Source organism: Sminthopsis crassicaudata, chromosome 3 (assembly GCF_048593235.1).
Source record: "Sminthopsis crassicaudata isolate SCR6 chromosome 3, ASM4859323v1, whole genome shotgun sequence".
Taxonomy (NCBI): Eukaryota; Metazoa; Chordata; class Mammalia; order Dasyuromorphia; family Dasyuridae; genus Sminthopsis; species Sminthopsis crassicaudata.
In genome coordinates this window covers 508,833,217-508,855,415 of record NC_133619.1, presented here as the reverse complement: position 1 = coordinate 508,855,415, position 22,199 = coordinate 508,833,217, and the positions used below count along the sequence as shown (strand labels likewise).

Below are 22,199 nucleotides of genomic sequence, written 5' to 3'. Positions count from 1 at the left end.
ATTCTAGTTTGTCCCCATTGCATATAATGCTTGCTGATGGTTTTAAATAGATGCTACTGATAATTTTAAGGAAAAGCCCATTTATTTTTATACTCTCTAGTGTTTTTTAATAAGAATGGATATCGGATTTTATCAAATGCTTAGAAGTCTTCTTGACTCTGACACTCTGCCCCCTCTCTCCCCCCCCCCCCCCCAAACCACTGCTGGCTGCCTCCCTAGATTAACCTGAAAACCAAATGACAAAGTATCTAAATCACTTTGTAACCAGAAAGCATTAAAGGTTAGCTGTTGTTATTAATGAAAACACTTGTGACCAGTGCACTCTTCCAGGAGCAGGATGGAACAAAACTTTTTCAGTCACCACTAACCATAATGGAAGTATGTTATTTCAACTGCTCTGGAGCTATTATAGTGCCCACATCCTGGAAGATAGGATTTCTTTTCTTTAATTGATAGGAGATAAGTTTTAGAGATGACAGTAGTGTTGAAATTATATCATTCATAGATACTGATTTCAAGGTGTAAATCCATTGCATAAGAAATTGGGATTAAAGTATTATATTGGGTAGATCAACTAATTGAATCTGGGAAATACACACTAGTGCTCTTGGTAACATTTAATTTTCATTTGACCCAATGGAGGACATTTCACCCATACATTTATCATTCTGCCTCTGAACCCAATTGATCAAAGCCTTACAAATAACATTTTGGTCAGCTGATCGAACACATTTACCGTGATAAAGGGCAGACTGAATAAATTCCAACAATGTCAAGCAAGTAATGAATGAGATTTAAGTTGGAAGGAACTATAATGGCCATTTAGTCCAACTCATATACAAAGGAAATACTCAACAAGTAGTCATCAAAGCCTTGAAGAGGATTCTATTTGAAGACTTCCAAGAAGAGGAAACCTCCCAGGAAAGATTACATAAAGTGTCAGTCCAGGAATAAGGAAGACTCATCAAATCTGGCCTCAGGCATTTACCAGTTCCGTTGCCACAGGCAAGGCACTTAAGCCTGTTTGCCTCAGTTTCCTCACCTATAAAAAGAGCAGAAGGAAATGGCCAACAAATCCAATATCTTTGACAAGAAAACTCCAAATGGGATCACAAAAAGTTGGATAAGACCAAAAATGACTAAACGACAACTGCTAGGAAGTTTTTGCTGAGCTTGAATTTGCTTCTGTTGTATCCTCTGGAGCCAGACAGAATAAGGCTAGTCCCTCCTGTACGCCTTGAAAACAGTGACCATATCTCTGGTGTTTTCTCTTATCCAGGCTTAACATTCCCAGTTTCTTCAAATAATCCTTCTAAGACTTGGACTCAAGCCAGGCCCTCTTTTGTATGGGCTCTAGTTCATGAATATCCTTATTAATCTGAAACATCCAGAACCATTGGGCATTGTTTGAAAGGCGCATGACGGTGTTCACATTGCCTCCAAGAGAACCACAAAATAGCCCTTGAACGTTAACAGTCCTGAAGTTCACTGGCTGGAGTTCACAATGCTTATGCAGGAATTCACAGAAAGGGACCTTATGATAGAGACATCACTGGCCCAGATGATACAACAGAACTATCATCGATTCAACATCATATGGGCACTGGACTTCTTGCCCTCCTGCAGCCCATCTGCATAGTATTGGTAACATCTCAATGTCAATGTCAATGTCTCAATGTACACGTTTTACAACAGATATACATATTTTAGGACTCATAGTAAATACTTTTTTTCATTTGATGTAAAATCTAAGTAAGTTACTGGGCCAAGACAAGTCACAAAATTATAAGGATTGTCAGAGACCATCTTGTTCAACCTCCTTTTTTTCTGAGGAACTTGAAGTCCAGAGAAAAGTGACTTGCCCAAAAACTTTGTGGCAGCCTTTTTTGTAGTGACAAGAAACTGGAAACTTGAGTGGATGCCCATAATTGGAGAATAGTTGAATAAGTTGTGGTATATGAAGGCTATGGAATATTATTGTTCTGTAAGAAATGACCAGCAGGATGATTTCAGAAAGGCCTGGAGAGACTTACATGAACTGATGGTGAGTGAAGTGAGGAGAACCAGGAGATCATTGTACACGGCAACAAGATTATACAACGATCAATTCTGATGGACGTGGTTCTTCTTAGCAATGAGATAATCAGGCCAGTTCCAATGATCTTGTGATGAAGAGAGCCATTTACAACCAGAGAGATGACTGTGAGAACTGCGTGTGGATCACAACATAGTATTTTCACTTCTTTTTGTTGTTGTTCACTTGCATTTTGTTTTCTTTCTCATTTTTTCCTTTTTGATCTGATTCTTCTTGTGCAGCAAGAAAATTGTATACATATGCCTATATTGGATTTACATTTTTTTTTTACCATATTTAACATATATTTGGGTTACTTGCTATCTAGGAGAGGGGTTGGGGGGGGTCAATGATGAAAAATTATCCTTGCATACGTTTTGAAAATAAATGTTTCAATTTGGAAAAAATTAAAAAAAAGTGACTTGCCCCAAACTACACACCTAATAAATTTCCTTTATAATATTCTGTCTCTTCTAACCAGTGTTAATATTGATAGGATAGCTGGAAGGAAGTTTGGCAGAAATTAGCTTTAAACCAATGTCTCACATCATTTATCAAGATATATTCCAAATGGATATATGACCTAGAGCTAGAACAAGTCATGTGAGAAACATTTTAGAAGAGCAAGGAATTTACCTCTCAGATCAATGAAAAGGAGACAAACTCATGAGCAAATAAGGGGTAGAGATTACAGATGTTGGAGAGAAGAAAGGAAGAATCATTTATTAGTTACTTAATATGTGGTAAGCACTGTTCTAAGTGCTTTACAAATATCTTACCTGATCTTTATAACATCAATAATGATAAAATAGACGATTTTAATAACAAAGTTTAAATTTTTGCACAAATAAAATAGTGACAATTAGAAAGGAAATAAGTAACTGGGAAAAATCTGTGCATTAAGTTTCTTGGATAAAAGTTCTGTTTAAATATGTGTAAAGAACAGATTCAGGGTAGCTAGGTGACACAGTGGATAGGACACCAGGCCTAATTCAGAAAGATTCATCTTCCTGAGTTCAAATGTGGTCTCAAACACTAGATGTGTCACTCTGGGCAAGTCACTTAACCCTGTTTGCCTCAGTTTCCCCATTTGTAAAATGAGCCGGAAAAGAAAATGGCAAACCACTTTAATATCTTGGCCAGGAAAACACCAAATGGGATCACAAAGATTCAGACATATTGAAACACAATTAACAAGGTAGAGATTCAAATTTATTGCAAATAGCAATTTGCCAACTAATAAATTATCAAAAGATATGACAGTTTTCAAAGGAAAAAATCCAAGTTATCACCAGCCATATGAATTCTCCATATCTAGTAGTTACTATGACTGTATAAATAAGCAGGAATATACACCATTGTAAAAGTGATGAAAATTACCATAGACAGGCCAAAAAAAAAAAAAAGTTAGGTACAAAGGATCATGTTTGTATGTGTGAGAAACAGAAATTTTAACTTCTAGGGGATATTTAAATTCAGGATTTAAAAGCAATGTGAGGCATCTCCATTATCCAGGAATGAGTGTCAGAGAAAGTTGCATCAAATATGTCCCCATAAATATAAAGAAGCTAGAAACATGCTGTCAACTTTTATATCAGCTTGTCCAGAAAAATTAAGCATCCATAGCTAAATCATCTGCAAATCAATTTTATGCATATAAAACAGGTAGAACCAATGGGTATCAGATACCAAATACTTTTTACTAGGAATTATCCAAGTTGTCTATATCAGTGGTTCTCAAAATGTGGTTCAGAGAATTCTGAAGTCTCTGAAACCTGTGCGGTTCCCGCAAAACAAGAGAAAGGGAATTGTAAGGGCCCTTTAAATGGGCGGACACAGTGCATCGGGAGATTGAGGCCCAGAAGTAATTTCTGTGGATATTAGGACTGCCCTTGGGCGGGATCCTGGCCATATTGAGATAGTTTTGTAATGGGTGACTCTCTCGCTGATTGGCTGTGTGTGTGACCTCACAGGCCCTATGTAAGCCCACTGCAGGCAGCAACCGCCCTCTTTAACCTGGCCTTCTTCACCTTGGCTTCCTAGCCTGGGTGGCCAAGCCAAGATGGATAGCCGAAAGAGGTAAGGGTTTTGGTAGTGAACACATGGGTCTTCTGACCAGGTGTTCACTAGGGAACCAACAAGTCAGGGCATTATGTGAGTAGGTATAATAAAGGCTTTTAAGATTACACGTGGCTGTTCTTGAGTGCGCTACCGGTTATTAAGCTATAGATTCAAGAGATTGTGGCCAGAGACCTTAGAAAGCTTCAGAGGAGGCGAGCCGGGTAGAGCTCACACTGCAAAGGACAGTGGTCAAAGGTACTCTGGTGGGTCTAGGACAGACTAGTAATTGTAACTGCCAGGAGAGCACGTTACAGAAACCCTTTCAGTTAGTTTTTGCTTCTAATAAGGTAAATATCTATTAATGTAACCCATGTAAACCAAAACTCTTTGGACAGATCCTCCTATAAATTTTAATAGTAAAAAGATGCTGAGAACAAGTTTGAGAACTACTGGTCTATTTGTCTTCTGTATTTCAATTTCAGGGTAACTACCAAGCCTGGGGGCAGCTGGATAGCACATGAAGAATGCCAGGTTGAATCAGGAAGACTTGGCTTTCTAAGTTCAAATCTGGCTTCAGACACTTACTAGCTATATGATATTGGGCAAGTTACTTCACCCTGTTTGCCTCAGTTTCCACATTTGTGAAATAGGCTGGAGAAGGAAATGGCAAATCCCTCCAGTAGCTTGGCCAAGAAAACCCCAAATAGGGTCACAAAGAGTTGGACAAGACTCAAATGACTCAACATCATCATGTCTAGTCTGCCTTTGTTGGGCAGAAACGAGCCTTAACTGCCAGGGTTTTGGCAGACACTGGGGTCATCTCCAGAGTAATTAGCAATGAAAGCTGCTGTTTGATGTCAAACCTCCATACTTTTTTGTTCTTTAAAGAAGAGATTTTACATGTAGTGGCCCAACTTCACTAAGTGGGAATGATTTCTTGTTCTAGATTTTCCCAACTCTATATAAAGTTCAAAATATAAATTGAAGATGAGGATCTTAGTTTAACCATTTTACTATTTTTCTCTGGAGTGAAGGGAAGGAAAAAGGAAAGAAGGCTGAAAACCATCTGTTCTTTTCAGCAATGACAGAATGATGAGGCATTCATCAATATTATGTTACTTTTCTCAAATATAAGTTATAAAACATAATTATAATTCAGTTTATGACACAATCATCTTTTTCAGTTGGGTTGACATCTGGACATTCACAGGCAAAATGTGACCAATTAAAATAGGCAGAGGTCTCTTGCCTGACAGTGTTCACACTCGTTCACATTTAAGGAACAGCCATATGTTCTGGTTGATTCTCTTCAAACTGAAGTTCAAATTTCTCCAACTGGCAAAATGCCCTTATTAATAGCTAATAAGCAAGAAAACTAATTTGGAATATTTTAATAGGTTTGGGTCCTTAGAAATCTGTGACCTCTTTGTGTAATATGAGATAAAGCAAAGATATGCTCTTTCAAAGATATAGGATAGGGAAAGTGGTAGATGAAGTGTCAAGAAGTCAAACATACCTGGATTCAAGGACTGAAATACTAGTTATGTGACCAAAGGCAAACTAGAAAATCTTTCACAGTTTCAGGCAATCTTCGAGGATTTTGGGGTATTTGTATTGTTTTTATATCAGAAAGGTCCCACATGAATGAAATTATAGATCCAGAGTGAAAGAAAAAATTCAGAGATATTCAAAAGCTTCAAGAAAAAAAAATCTGAAGGTAGAAAAGAAGACAAGATAATATCACAGAATTTGAGGAAGAGACCACGTAGGACAGAAATATATATTACTTCCCTAACATGGTTTTCCAAGTTTCAACATTCACTTTTGTAAGATTTTGAGTTCCAAATTTTTCTCTCTCCCTCTCTTACTTTCCCCTCTCCAAGACAACAATTTGATATAGGTACATGTACAATCATTTCCAAGTTTCATAGTGGGGACATACTAAATATCAAGGCAAACATTTTGGAATCTTTGTTAGTGTTCCCATCAAGTCCAAATCTGCCTCTTTACACATTCTAACCACTGGTCCTACCTTTACCCTTGGGGGGCAAGGAGAACACACTGAACCCCTCTTATATATTCTGGTCTTTCAAATACTTAAAGGAAATAATGATGTGACATCCTTCCCCCATTATCCTATGTCATAACTTTAGTTGTTTCACAGTTGATTTGATCAGACTGTTTTTAGTCCCCCTTTTGCCAATGAAGAGCTGTGTTACATTGGATAAGTCATTTAACTTCCCCAGACCTCCAGATCTCTCTTCTATAAAATGAGGAATTTAAACAGATACCTTTCAGCCCTAACATTGTGTCCTCAAGTCCCTTCTAGCTCTACCATTCTATGATTCACTGATCATCTTTGATGGGTTAGGCTATGTAAACGTTTGAGAAAACAACTGCTTCCACAGTGTACTCCCTCTGCTGGCAGCATGACCCAATAGCAAACTGTATTCTTGATTTTACACAAGCAGAAAGCCAAACTTGGCCTGATTTATTTCTTGCCATTCTTTTCCTAGCTAACCAGTTTATCTAAGAAAGCCCTCCTCCTCCCGCCATAGCCCTTTTCATTTGTATCATGCTATTATTTCATTTAAAAGGACTCCAAGAATGAGCGGTCTGTGACCAGACCACCATCTGCTTATATATGTCCCAATGGGAAACCTAGTTGTCAATGAGCCAAAAATTCTAATGTAGAAATATAAAGTAGTATTTTATTTAGATCTGCTCCCAGTGTGTGGTTGTAATTATGTTTTCTATCCTGACAGTAATTATTTTGCGGGCTATAAATAACTAAGCTGCTTGGATTTGAACCTATTATTTATCTTGAGCAAGATTTATATTCAGCACAGCAATCTGCATCTCTCCAAGAGACAATTTTTAAGGGAGGCAGGGTTTCTGTTTCATAGCTTTAGAAGGGCAAGTGACTTCTCACCATGGTGATAATCAGGTTGCTGTGGTGGGCAACACCAGTATTTTCAAATTAAAAAAAAAAAGAAAGAAAGAAAGAAAGAAAATAGAGCCTCTCTGAATAAAAACATCAGTGGGTAGTTTGGAAGAATGGTGCAGACATGTTCAAAGCAGGACCCACTGAAACGAATGGCTTCTGCCACCAGCAACCTTTTTCAAATGCTGGTTAATTTTCCATGAGGTAATTGCCTGGAAGTCATCCAAGAAGTCCCTTTATTCATTGTAGCTTCGCCTTGCCAACAGCAGGGCCAGGCAACATTGAAATAGACAGTCTGAACCAAGCATATGTGATGCCTGCTGCACAATATACTGAAGTCAGGAACAAAGGAACGAAGGGGTACTTTAGCTTCCAAGGGGTGAAAGGAAATACAAGTTCACAGCAGATTTCCAGAGGCCCCAAGCCAATGAGGTAGATGGTTTCTATCCAATTAAGAAGTTTTTCTTTTCTATAGAAAAAAAAAAAAAAAGAGTTGGTTTAGGGCTGTTTCTTTAGTTGAGTGAAGATTTTTCCAATTTAAATTTCCAAACTCCACTATCTGGAGGAATAAAATGAGAGAAACTGTGTGGCATGAGGCAAAAATGACTAGGGTAGAAGCCAAGGTTTTATGGTAGGCTGTTTCTGTCCTTGGCTCACTAGACCAATTAAAGTCAATTACTTCCTCTCTTTTAGCCTCGATTTCCTCTTCTATAAAATGAAAATGTTAGATTAAATCTCTAAGATTCTTTTCCTTTTCTATGGGAATGTGAAAACAACAATATACATTTATATAACATATTAATGTTTTAAAAAGCACTTTCCTCACAACAGCACTATGAGGCAGGTAAAATAAGCATTATGTTTCCCATTTTACAGAGAAGGAAACCAAGGCTCAGTAAAAGCACTTGCCTAGCACCACATAAGTACAGTTCAAAGACACTTAACCTGGCTTCCCCATTTCAAATCTAATATTCTTTAAAGCATCAAGTTGCTTCTGGTTTCACATATGGAAAAATGGTTGACAGAATAATACCAATGGTAAGCCATAAACACTTCTCAGCACTCTTAATTTAATTCCCATATCACCCAAGCCCAGTTTATTGTAATTCTGCTGAGAGACTAGTAAGGGGTTGGTTGTGAGCTATGGAGATGGAGAAGTCTAATGACTATTAGAGATACTAGATCAGACTTAACCAACCCATTTCACAATCACTTACCTATTTAGTGAAATATGAATTTTGATAGATATGAGTTACAGCTGAGTTTATGATTCACTAAAAGAGCACTTCCCTCCAAACTCTGCTTAAAAATAGCTCTAATTTATAATGTATAGATTTTGGGCAAGGATAAATTTAATCATTTAAGAGGTAGCATATTTTATGAAATTAACTTTAAATAATTTAAACTTTTTAAAATTACCTGAACAAAGTTTTCAGTGATGAAAAACTATAAACAGTAAACAGCAGCATGAGTAATACTTTAATTGGGAATTCTAAAAAACAAAACAAAACAAGAGATTATATTCATTCATCAATGTGCATTTATTAAGTGCCTACTATATATATAAAATATTGCTACTTTTGTAAAGAGGAAAAGATAAGAAATGCATGTATCTGTATCCTTAAGGAATTTATAATCTAGTGAAGAGATAAAACACAAAAATGTAAGTATAAAGTACAATACACTATTATAAGTGCATTAGAAAGGTAACAAAGTGCTATGTGAGGTTAAAGGGAAAAATTGGTTGTAACTGTAGGAAGAGAGTCAATCAAGACAAGCTTCCTAGAGGAGGAAGCATTTGAATAGGGTTTTAAAGAATAGGCAGGGATTCCAAGCAGGCATTGGTTCTGAGCCAAAGTTAGAAACAGGAAAACACAGGGTATGTTTGGTGGGTAGAACTGATCCCTCTGGCTGGGTTGTGGAGTTCTGGCAGAGTGATGAGAGAAAGCTGAAAAGTCAGGGGGCTGCCAAATTGTAGGAGCTCTAAATGTTTTTTTTTTTTTTTTTTTTTTTTTTTTTTTTTTTACTGCTGTTCAATCATTTCAGTCATGTCTGACTCTCTATGACCTTATTTACGGTTTTCTTGGCTAAGATACTAGAGTGGTTTGCCATTTCCTTCTCCAGGGAATCCATTTTGTCAGGCATTCAGAGGTTCTGTGACTTGCCCAGAGTCATCCATCTAGGAAGTGTCTGAAACCATACTTGCACTCAAATCTTCCTGACTCCAGGCCTGGAACTCCTCACACTGTGCCACCTCATTGCCCTCATTTTAAAGCTAAGGAAATGGGAATTTTATTCTGGAGACAACAAGAACCCAGTGAAGAATTCTGAGTAGAGAAAAAGATAGTTTAGGTGGTTAGATATTTGCTATAATCAGTAGGACAGTACAATTATGGGAATATTACTCTAGATATATTCTAGTTACCCTATAGATAGATATACTAGTAGTTATAACTTGAATAACATTATTCCTACCAACATAATTTTATAAGTGTTGTGTTAGTATACATCATAAGTATCATTTTAGATATATTCTAAGTAAAATTCATCATGATTTTTTGATATCCTAGGACACTTCTCTGGATGGTAACTGGCTCCTTTAGCTGTCACTAAGTCATGACTACTTGATGAATAGAAGAGAACAGGGATTCTGTCTGATCAGAAAATGGATGCTGCATAGAGATTTTACCTCTCTTCACCCATATAGAGAAGGGGTTGCAAAAGGAGTTTCAGCATGGTAGAATCTCACAATTTTTCCATTCTTCTCCAAGTTTTTTAAATTTAAATTTTCATCACCAAGAAATTGAACTTTTGGTCCATCCTCTAGAATGTAGATGTATGTAAAATATGAGATTGTAGAAAGAGTACTCTCTTGAGTCAAGAGGATGTGAGCTCAAATTCTGTCTCTGACATTATTTATATGATTTGGGATAAATCTATTAACTTCTTTGCACCTCAGGAAGGTTGTACTGAAACAGTCCCTGAAATGCCACTCAGCTCTAGAGCTGCAATCTAAAAGGAGGGTTTTCATAAAGTACATTTCATAGTGCAGGAGAGAGGCAATGACTATCACTTTGATTATGCATTTCTGTGGGAGTACAAGGTTTTAAGGGTGAGGGGTGAACTAGAGGGTGTGCTAGCACTATAGGATGATTCATCGCTGAAGAGAGCAGCCAGACTTCCTTGTAATGTCCCTGGACCGACCATTTATGTTAAATGAAGACAAAGCATTAAGCCAGAAATGAGTCTTACTACAAAGTGGAGGTTGGTCAAACCACCAGAAGCAGGAAGCCCACTTACCTGGGGCTGTGAAGAGCAATGGGAAAAGGGAATAATGGCCGGTTGTGGTCAGAAGCAGATAAATCCCAGCATCTTGTGGCTTTCCCACAGATAAAAGGCTGGAATAAAAAAGTCTCATGTTGATTAACTATCCTCTAAATATCCCTGTGTCCCCCCCCCCCCCAATCTCTTTTAAAGAATATGAATAAAGAATGTTCTACACCCCAGTCAGGTCACCTGGACTTGACTCTGGGCCCTGCACCAACAAGATCCAACTCTTAAACTAAAATTTACTTAAACTCTCAGATCTGCAGCTTCTTCATCTGTAGAATGAGGATGATAATGCTTGCCTCACGTGGTGGTTGGCTCTAGCTATTTGAACTGTTATTATTTTTTGTTGATGCAGACAGATAAGATTTTTTCAATGTGACAAATTCAGTAGACTAATTTTTCATTTATTCAACATTTACTGATTATTGACTGTTTTCCACTTCTTCCATGAAGCTTCTCCTGATCTCCTTGGCCAATAAGCACCTTTGTGTTTTTTTTCCCTCTCTCTTTTTTTTTCCCCCTCAGGCTGGGGTTAAGTGACTTGCCCAGGGTCACACAGCTAGGAAGTGTTAAGTGTCTGAGACAGATTTGAACTCGGGTCCTCCTGAATTCAAGGCTGGTGCTCTATCCACTGCGCCACCTAGCTGCCCCAGCACCTTTGGTTTTTTAAACTCTCTAATGCACTTATATAATATTGTCTGTTACAGACTACATCCAATCCCTCTACCAGAGAGCAGAGATGCCATTTTATTGAATTCTCTATAACCCCCAATGACGTAGGCATGGGGCTTTGTACAGAGTACTTAATAAACCCTTGCTGGGATAAAGTCGGATGTTGGATGTGGTAGTGGTGGGGACCGTCAAGGATGACGCAAAGATGAACTTACTATCCAACAAGGGAAATAAACCACACATACAAATATAATACAAGGCAGAGAGTAATAGATTCACATGAGAGTTACAAAGTGCTATAAGAATTTAGAGAATGCTTGCTGTTATTGACATTTCTGGGTAGGGCTACCCAGGACTGGGGATGGGCAAGATGAAAGATCAACAGAAGGACAACTGATTTTATGATCACTGTCTATATGCTATAAAACAAAGAGAAAGTTGCACCTTCCCCCCCCTTACCATAAGATCATAGCTCTAGAGCTGTAAGGGACCTTTAGGGGGATTGGATCTAATCCAATCCCCTCATTTTAATGATGAGAAATATGAGCCTCTGAAAGGTAAGCAACATTCCAATGGCAGTAAGTGATACAGAGGGATTTGAACTCATTTCCAACCCACTTCTAGATCACGAGTAGCCCAATGTTGTTGTTCCTCAGGGGAAACTTGAAATTATAGTCACACATTGGCTAATTTAAGTCCTAGTGGAACACAAATAAAAGTCATGAAAGTACCCAGCCCTTTAATCTTTTGAGCTATCCTGTTTTCAGCCAGCTTAGCAGGTACAAGATAGATGTGACTTTCCCCTCCTCTGAAAAATTTCATGGGAGAATTTAGAGATCGGAAGATGCAGTAGTCAAGGCAAGAAGGCAGCAAAGGGCCTATACCAGGGAATAAAGAGGAAATGCATGAAAAAGTAAAGAGAAGAAGGAAGACAAACTAATAAATAAATAGAACAAATCCTCTCCAGAATGTTAAGATCACTCAAGTGAACTTTCAGTTCTCATAGATATCATTTATCTCTAAAGTATGAATCCTATAGAACCTCTTTTTAACATTCAGAACCTCTGAGTTCAAAGGTTCTACAATAAAATTGACAATTTTTTCTTAATAAACCTCATTTATTTTGAACATGTGCTTAGTTATACCTTATTTATTCACATGCACAAAGAAAATAATATCTCACTCCAGTATAACATTTTATAGTATTCAAAGTACTTTTATATCCATTATTTATTTAGTTCCTGAATTTTAGAATTAGAGAAATGTTAAGTGACTTATCTTGGAAAGTGGTGGCAGACATTTACCAATTGATAAATGGTCAAAGGATATGAACAAATAATTTTAAGATGAGGAAAGTCATTTCTAGTCATATGAAAAAATGCTCTAAATCATTTGATTAGAAAAATCAAATTAAGACAACTCTGAGATACTTCACACCTCTCAGATTGGCTAAGATGACAGGAAAAGATAATGATAAATGTTAGGGCAGAGTGTGGGAAAACTGTTTTAATGTGTGGGACACTAATTGGTGGAATCTGTGAAATGCTCCAATTATTTTGGAGAGCAATTTGAACTGTGTCCAAAGGGCTATCAAACTTGCATACCCTTTGATCCAGCAGTGTCTCTACTGGGTCTGCATCTGAAAGAGATCATAAAAGAGGGGAAAATACTCACATGCACAAAAATACTTGGAGTGGAACTTTTTGAAGTGGCAAGGAACTAGAAATTGAGTAGATGTCCATCATCCACTCTCTGGCTGAATGTTAGCGAATATGAATGTAATGAAATGTTATTGTTCTATAAGAAATGATAAGAAGGCTGATTTCTGAAAAGCCTGGACTTACATGAACTGATAATGAGTGAAATAAACAGAACCAGAAGAACATTGTACACAATAACAACAAGATTATGTGATGATCAACTGTGTAAACTTGGCTCTTTTAAAAAATGAGGTGACCCAAGACAATTCCAGTAGATTTGTAAAGGGAAGTAATGGAAATGTGGATTAAAGCATAGTATTTTCAGCTTTTTTGTTGCTGTTTTTTTTCTTTCTCTTGTCATACAGAAGCAGCATCAAATATGGAAATATGTTTAGAAGAACTGCACATATTTAACCCTATGTCAGATTGTTTGCATTCTTGAAGAGGGGGGAGGGAAGGAGAGACAGAAAAATTTGGAACACAAGGTTTTGCAAAGGTTAATGTTGAAAACTATCTTTGCATGTATTTGGAAAAATGAAATACTATTAAAAAAAAAAAAAAAAAGAAAGTTGATGGCAGAGCTAAAACTAGATTGAGGATTACTGACTCTTCCCATTAGAAGGACCAAAAGGTGGATTAGATATAAACTGGAAGTGGAAGAGGAAGTGGAAAATAGCCTATACATTTCTATTAAAGAAGATAACACAAAGTACTAGGCACAATGTAGGAAGATCAGTAATCCATAGTAGTTAACAGCTATATAAGAAGATATCTAGAAATAAAAGCCATAGCCTCAAATGCAAAAGACAGTCCTAATTCTCATAGAGTTCACAGTTTAATGTAGACAACCTACAAGCAACCACAAACAAAAAAGATCTAGACAAGATAAATTGGAGATAATTTCAGAGAGAAGACACTAAAATTAAGCACAATCAAGAAAGATTTCTTGTAGAAAGTGAGAATTCTGCTGAGACTTGAAGGAAGATAGGGAGTTCAGCAGTCTGAGATGAAGAAGGAATTGAAACTAAGATAAATTTCCTTCAATAAGCTCAATTCAACAGAAGTGAATGAAATATATTTCAAAGTATCAAAAACTGGTAGATACCAGTCCTGGGCTTCTACCAGTGACCTCTACAAAATCATGGAGAATAAGAGAAATACTATAGAACTTGGAGAATAATTTTCAAAAACGTGTAGAAGTATAAAATTCTAGAGCATATTAATAGTAGAATGGGAAACAGATGAAGAATCAGCTTGAATTCTAGAACATTTCATACCAGATAGTGAATTTTATTTTTTGTCAGGGTTCCTATACTAGTAGATCAATTTATAACTTGGTCCTCCTGCCTCCACCCCATCCCTACTTCTCCCACAAAAAATTAATTGGTGTAAGTACAGCAAGAAAATAATTCATGCAAAAAAGATCTGATAGTCTTACCCACCTTACTATTAGTTTTATATCTGTCAACAGTGGGACCTGGTAGTCAAAAACATCAATGTGATCTTGCAATTTATAAAGACAAGCATATTGTTCAAAAAAAGGAAACTAATAATTCCACCGTACTCTGCCTTGGAATAATGGTTTTAGTTCTGGTGATTACCTGTTAGGAATGTTGGGAAAACGGGAATTTGCCATAAAGAAGGTAATTAAGGTGATAAAAGACAGGAAATCAATTTCATTTGAGTGACTATCAAAGAAACTAGTAATGTTTAGCTTAAAGAAGCAATAATAGTTGTCAAAAAGTATAACAAGTTGTCACTAGGAAGTAGTAGGGAGATCTGTCACTGAAGCTCTTCAACCAATTGCTGCCTAAACTACTAGATAGAAATGCTCTTGAGGAGATCCTATTCAGGAAAGTATAAAAAAATATGCCTTTTGAATATTTCTTCAACTCAGACATTCTGAGTATTTTTTGATTTCTTGCAGCACTGTGTGAACTTTTCTTATAATTTACAGTTGTATTCTTATCTTATCCATTGTATAAGGCTGTTAGGTATATAAGGGAAAGGATAATGTCTACTTCATCTCCAAATTTCCCCCAAATTTCCTAGGATAGAATAAAGACTCAATAAATATTTGCTGAATGAAATACTGAATAAATTGTGGAAGTCTATCTTTGTACTTTCTAATACATATATTTGGTATGGGAAAATCAAAACCAAGGATAATAGTTTCATTATGAATTTTAGCAATAACAACATGGACAAAAAGTGGGCATAGATGTGAAGTGTGCTTACCTCATTGGGAGAATTGCTAGGAGTATTGCTTTTTCATGAACATGCCACCCAAACATGAAGGAACTTAGTGCACAAACAATTAGACACCGAAGAAAGCCCCTGGGCCCTTGGGGTTTAAACCAAAGACAAAAAATAGAGGGCTAGAAATAATAGGCAAAAATGAGATTTCAGTATCATTTTAAATAAACTTTTAAGTAACATTTTTCAGGCTGGTTAAATGTGTATATAATCAATAAAATACTATATAATTCAGACAACTGTCATCCCCAGAAGAATTGAATACAGTTTCAACAAATTGTTACCAAAAAACCCCCACCATGCAAAATATTTCTTGTCAAAAGTCAATTATAATCTACTCTCATTAATATCTGAGAAATCTGCCACATCTCCAACTCTAATTTACTTATTAAATTTCATCAGAGCCCAAAAGTTCCTGGGTAACTTAAAGGAATAACAATATAGGAATACATTAAGCACTTTCCTTACAAAAACACTTTAAGGTAGATAATGTCTACTTATGATTCTCCATTTTCTAAATGAGGGAACTGAGGTTCAGAAAAATGACTTGTCCTTGGTCACACGATTAGAAAGTGTTAGAGGCAGGAAAGAAATCCTAGGAATTTTAAAATTAGTTGGGTAAGAATTACTGAGTATTTATCACTTAGAAATACTAGATCGGGAGTTAGTAAATCTAGATTCAAATCTCAACCCTATTATTCACCAATTATGTGATGCTGGGCAAGTCACAACCTCTCTGAGCCTAAATATTCTCATTTGTAAAATTAGGAAGTTGAATTATATCATCTCAAAGGATTTTTCTAGCTTTAAAATACTTTTTGTTTAGTTGTTTTTCAGTTGTATCTGACTCTTTGCGACCCCATTTGGGTTTTTCTTGACAGATACTGGAGTGGTTTTCCATTTTCTATTTCAGCTCATTTTACATATGAAGATACTGAGGCAAGCAGGGATTTAAGTAACTTGCCCAGGATCACATACTGGGTCAGTGTGTGAGTCTGGATTTTAAATCAAGTTTTCCTGACTCCCAGGCTAGTGCTCCATTTACTGTTTCTTAGCTCCTTCCCTAAGACACTTTGATTCTATATAATTGAGTTTCTAGCTTTGCAAGTTAGAAAAGAAATATCTTCAGTCACTATGACTAGAGAACTATCTCTTATTTGTTTTTAGAGCACTTCTGTATTACTCTTTAAGTATTTAGCATATTCCACTTATATTACAATTATTCCTCTATTAAGTCTTAAGCTTTTTAAGGTCAGGCAGTATCTTATTTATCTCTTTCTCTGACCCTCCCCCAATACATAGCCCAAGGCACTGCAAAAATTATTAGAAATTTACATAAACAAATGTATCAATACCACAAACTTCCTTCCTTTCATTTTTTTCAAAATAATAAAAGAATGCATTTGTATAACACTTTATATTTTATAGAAAGCTTGCTTCCACTAACCAGTGCAATAGATGGTACAAATATAATTATCCTCATTTTACAGAGAAAACAGTTAATTAAGGTTAAGTGATTTGCTGGAAGCTAGTAAGTAGTGGAACTGGGATTTGAATTCAGATCCTGATTCCAAATCTAGTACTTTTTCTCATATATTACATCTTGTTAATATTCTTCATTCCCAACTTACCAATACAAAAACATTTTATTATATCACAATTAAAGCTATATTTAACAAAATGACTAAGGGAATTTTTTTATGTGACTGCACAAGTATAACCATATCAGACTGCTGACCATTTTGGGGGGAGAGGGAAAGAATTTGGAAATCAAAACTAAAAAGCAAAAACAAAAAGAAAACAAATCAAAACAACAAAGACATGCTTAATTATTGGGCAGATTCTGATCAGTTTTTCCTATCTTAAACTATGATTTTCTTCCAACAATGTAATTCACAAGTCTTCTGTATTTTTTTATACCAAGCAACTTTTATCTGTTTTCTCACAGATTACTCATAGGGGCTCATCCAATATGTGGGAGATCTTCCTCTAGATCTTTTAATGTTCTGTGAGCAGTAACACATTGCAGCCCTTATCTACCTTTGGTCTGCATTATTACAACAGCTTCCAAACTGATCTCCTAATTCTCTATTTATTTTTCAGTCCATTCAATACACCATTGCCAAAGTGATTCAGATATGACCATATGATTTCTCTACACAATCAATTTCAGGCTTCCTATTATTTCTAGGATCAAATAGAAACTCCTTTGTTTACTTCTTAAAACCAAACTCAATCTATCTTTTTATTGCCACTGGCTGGTTTTTTTCCTCCCTTCCCCACAATAAAGACTGGCTTTTTCTCTGTTCTTGACCCCTATGTTCTTTCTCTGCCCCCCTTCACACTTGCTACCTCCATGGGTGAAATATACTTCCTCTTCACTTCTGTCTCAGAGGATCCTTCTTTCTCTCATCACCCTAACTTCTTAGTGTCATTTCTCCCAAATTATCTTATATTTAACTTTGTATATATTCACTTTATATTTTTGATGGCTATCTATATCTCTCTATATGCCCTTGTTGTCTGCATCATCAGAATGGGAGCTCTTTCAGAGTAGGGCTTGTTTCATTCTTTGTACTTGGATTTCCAATGCTTGTTAGAATGTCTGGCATATCATAGGAGTTTGATAAATGCTTGTTGATTGACTGAATTGTGTAATTATGAAGATATGATCTGTTCTGGAAGATTTTTAAAGTCATATTATTCCTTCCTCATATTTTCATCAAGGTTGGCTTCAATAATTTCATTCTCAAATTTTGTAGAAATAAAAAGTGGAAATATGGGTTGGTAGGTACTGTCTTCTCATTCTTTCTGAGAACTGATCTCTCAATGACTTCAAAATTTTGTCACATTCATTACAGACTGCCTTTGTATATAGCTGGTCTTATCTTGTTACTCCTATCTTGTTTTTATGATCATTTCCACTTTCTCATACTTACATTTCCAACAGTAACAGAGATTATAGTTCAAATAGAGAGTTCATCATTGATGAAGATATTAAGTTTGTTATAGATGATGTTAATAGACCTATTAGATTTTTCATCCATTGTTTTCTTTCCAACATCAACTTGAAAAGCTCTTGGGATGATCTTGTTTTTGCCCTAATAGTAAGCTTTCTGAAGATTCTTTTTTCCTTTCCATGGCTTTGCACTGTTTCATGGGGTAATACTTCCACAAACTTTGATAAAGTTTTGAAAAATGCCTTTCTGTTCTAAATCAGGGGTGGAGAATCATTTTTTCTGCCAAGGACCATTTCAATATTTGTAACATAATTTGCAGATTATACAAAATTATCAACTTAAAGAACTCAAGCAGTAGGAGGTGGTTGTACCTAGATTTCAGCTTATCATTGCCTGCAACTAGCGTGACAAATGATTTCTTGAGTTTTATATGGTTTACAGGCCTGATATTCCCCATCTCTGTTCTAAACAATAACTGAATCGGGCTGCCATTTCCTGCCTGGCAAAGATATCATGTTTCCAGCAAAGGAAGCTTCTGGCATTTTTTGGTCTTCCCATAGCAACTGCTACATAGTCAGTTAAATTTTCATTAGAAATCATTTCAGTGGCTAGACTCAAAAAGTAGCTGTTAATGGCTCAATGTTAATATGGCAGAAAATCTAATAGAGTGCCATGGGATCGGTGCTACTTAACATAATCAAAGGCATAAAGGCATAAATGACAAGTTCATCAAATGTTTTGCTGACATAAATCTAGGAGTTAACTAACTGGATGATAGAATTAAAAAAGATCAAAAAAGGCTAGAAATTAGACTAAATCCAGTAAGATGAAAGTCAACAGTATTAAATGTAAAAAGTTCTTTAGAAATGACTGCTGTAATTTTTTTCTGTTAAGATAGTTAATTTCAATTTTTTGTGTATAGTTTGATTTGTCCATTGCCTTCTGACTTTCTTCTGAAAAGAAAAGTATTCAAGATATACAGGTATGAGGTTTTTGTATAATCTATAAAACTTTGGACTCTGTAGTCTCTTAATCCTGAAATATACTTTTAAACATTTTTTGCTATCTTTCACTATGTCCATCTTTGATGGTTTGAAGTATTTTACTGAATTCTTTGTGAATCCCTCTACTGCTTCTTTTCCTTTTTATTTTGACACATAAGGTTTAACTACCTTCATGATGGTCTGTTGGTTATGTTCACCTTGAGCACTTAGAGTCTAAATGACTGAGTGGCCTATGAAATTATGTTCTGTGCTGCATGTAAGTGTAAAAACAAAACTAATACTTTCAAATATTTTATTTGTCTCTCTAAGGAGATCTCCTTTTAATCTTCTGTTTCATTTATCATGAGAATGACAACATTGATCATTCAATTCTGTCTGTAATATGTCAAAAAATTTGTTCTTTGACAAATATCTCAAAATTTAACTATCAATAATTGTTAGTGTTTAAAGCTAGTTTAAAAACTAATTTTAAGAATCCTCTGTCCTCTGCTGCTATTGTTATTGTAGAGATGAAAGGAGTTCCATAGGACTGAAGACTATTTTAATTTTTTTGTCTGTGTTTCTTGGATGTCATGGTCAAAAAGAATTCATCATCTGGTGGCTGATCATACACGAGATGAAGTACTTCTCTGTACATAGATAAATTGGTCCATGCCCAAACTACTCTAGCTTGGTAGATCATGTAATAGCTTGTATTCCATAGCCATAGACTTCAAGATCTCAGGATCACCTTTCTTTCACACTATAACATTGGGATAGAATTTTTCTACTATTAATTAATATATATTTATGAAATGTTACTAATAACTGCCAGACATTATGTTACTTCCACTGGAAACCTTTTTTGCATATATTACAAATGAAATGTAGCCAAAAGTATGTTATCCTTAAGAGTTATTTTCCTCTACAAACAAAGAATTGCTAGGGTATCTGCCTCAGATAGAAAGCAAGACAGATCCATACAAATATCTAGTTTCAGAAGCAAAAACAAATAAGTGTTTTAAAGTTGAAGTTTAACCAAATAAGTAAAAGAAAAAGAGAAAACTCAAGAAATTATTATTATTATTATCATCATTATTTGTTAAATACTTACCAACATGGCTATCACAGTGCAAAGGAGAGTTGCTAATGGAGTCACAGAGGGCAGGACTGTGTGTTGGAATTGTTGAACCAAACCACTTGTCATTGAGGCCTTGGGAATCTTCTCGGGATCAAGAAGATTAAACTTCAAACCTGTGAAGGATATAAGGCATTTTTCTGAAAACAGACATCACAGCATCTAAGAAAAACCATCAGTTCCCTGAAGAAACAATTTTATTCTTAATGATGCTACAATCAAGATTTCACAGATAATTGAATCTGAAACTATATTGCCTAGTTTATTGTATATTCACTATGGTGAATACACATGGAATTGAGTAAAGTAAAACACAGGCTGCCCAGGTATCCATGGTAGACTCCAGGAAACTGGATGAATGAATGGCAATCTACCCAAGCCGCTACTTTTCCAATACCCATTCCTAAAAGCGAAGCCCAGGAAAAGAGAACTTCTTTTTGCCTCATTCCAGGCAAACTGACAACATAAGGCAGGAGAATTTTGGACAGTTTATAAACCTGCTGGCTCTCCTGCCTATAGAAATGAAAAGCAAAAATAAATCAGAAAAACTTAAGACTAATAATAAGAGAATAGTAGCATAATTTCCACAGTACTTGACAATTCACAAAGTGCCATAGCTCTGTGAGATTCATAGCACAGTACCTATGTTTTATAAAAGAGAAAACTAAAACCTAGAGATAAATGACTAGCACCAGGGTCAGAAAGTTAGGACTTGAAGCCTAGTTCAAGAATTTTAGGGCTCTTTCTCCTCGTCTCAGTGTCCTCAATACTCCACTCTTTCCCTGAATTGAAACCTAAACCTGAAGGTTCTCTAACCTTCTTTATAGAAACATCTCACAAAGTTCTTGAAGATGCAGAATAAAATGGGTTTGAAAAATCAGGATTCCTACAAGTAAAGATCCTAACAGTAATTATGAATAAGTCTCGTAATATTTAAGATCATTACTGTTGAACACAAATGTATGAAAACTAGATCCTGAGGATAAATCCAATGCATCTAATCTACAGGGGAGTGTGGGAATCAGTATGGAAGAATTAAACACACGAAGGGAAGCTTTTTAATTTGGTGGAAGACAGTGTTATCCAAGATCATGCTTGATTGAATAATAAGAAGAATCTCTATCAAAGCTCAGGATCCGGTAAACCCTAGGACTTGCTTTGATCACTGGAGTTGTAAGCCAGCCAGCAATGATCATGGCAGACTAACCTCATTTCCTTTTGTGACTAAGTAACTAGACACAGAACAGGGGAATGTTGTACATGCAGTATAGTAAAACATTTGATATAATCTCTCATGTTTTCTTCTAGGACAAAGAAGACTGTATAGACTAACTAATAGTAGTTAAATAGACTAAAATCATGTTGAATGACTAGATCCCAATGTAATTGTCAATAGATCAATGTCAACTCAGAATTCAGATAACTTAGAAGGAGTTACCAAGTAGAAAGTTACAAGGATTTCCAAGATGTAGCAACACAAATAGCTCAACACCAGAAATGGATGTGGTTTTTATCAGTAGAAATAATATTAAAAAATGCATAATCATTTTACCAATGCATTGCAAGACCAATGGAATCTCTCCATCTGGCTCTTACATGTGTTGCTTCCATCTAGAATGTGAGATCCTTGAGAGCAGAGATTGTAGTGCTATGCATTCAGTAAAGACTTAATAAAAAGTTCCTTCCTTCCCTTTTTCCTTTGTTTCCTTTCTCTTTCCCTTTCTTCCTTCTTCTCTTTTTCCACCCACTTTTCTCTTTCCTTTCTCCCTTTGCTTCTTCTCTCCCTTCCTCTCTCTTTCCCTTCCAAGAGAGCTATCCAAAAGTGTTAAAAGGATACCTTGGGAAGTTGTAGGTTTCTTTCACACAGGAGGTGTACAAGCAAAAGATGTAAGATCATTTGTTGGATATGGCATAGAGAGGGGATTCTTATTCTGGCATGAGTTGGACTAGGTGACTGACCTCTTGGGTCACCTCAAACTCAGATTTAGCAACTGTCACTGTGGAGGTGTTCTAAGGTATTCTACCAAAATTTATTGAAGACAGGACTGCCTTTGCTTCATCAGGAACAGGGGCAGCCACAT

The 22,199-nt window shown here is 36.0% G+C and overlaps 1 protein-coding gene across 5 annotated transcripts in view; it reads right to left on the bottom strand.

Annotated features, from left to right (window-relative positions):
- Window positions 1-3,267: 3,267 nt before the first annotated feature.
- Window positions 3,268-22,199, bottom strand: part of ALG8 (ALG8 alpha-1,3-glucosyltransferase) — a 46,921-nt gene continuing 27,989 nt past the window's right edge. For 2 of the 5 annotated variants that reach the window (XM_074303975.1, XM_074303974.1), the window contains exons 9-13: window positions 20,095-20,234; window positions 15,020-15,159; window positions 10,380-10,477; window positions 8,499-8,571; window positions 6,586-7,548 (exon numbers count right to left, since the gene is read on the bottom strand). In XM_074303975.1, coding sequence (XP_074160076.1) covers window positions 7,320-7,548; window positions 8,499-8,571; window positions 10,380-10,477; window positions 15,020-15,159; window positions 20,095-20,234 — 680 coding nt within the window. In that variant the 3' untranslated portion in view covers window positions 6,586-7,319. Of the gene's footprint in view, window positions 7,549-8,498; window positions 8,572-10,379; window positions 10,478-15,019; window positions 15,160-20,094; window positions 20,235-22,199 lie in introns of all 5 variants that reach the window. The other 3 variants (XM_074303977.1, XM_074303976.1, XM_074303978.1) reach the window with 3 other exon arrangements.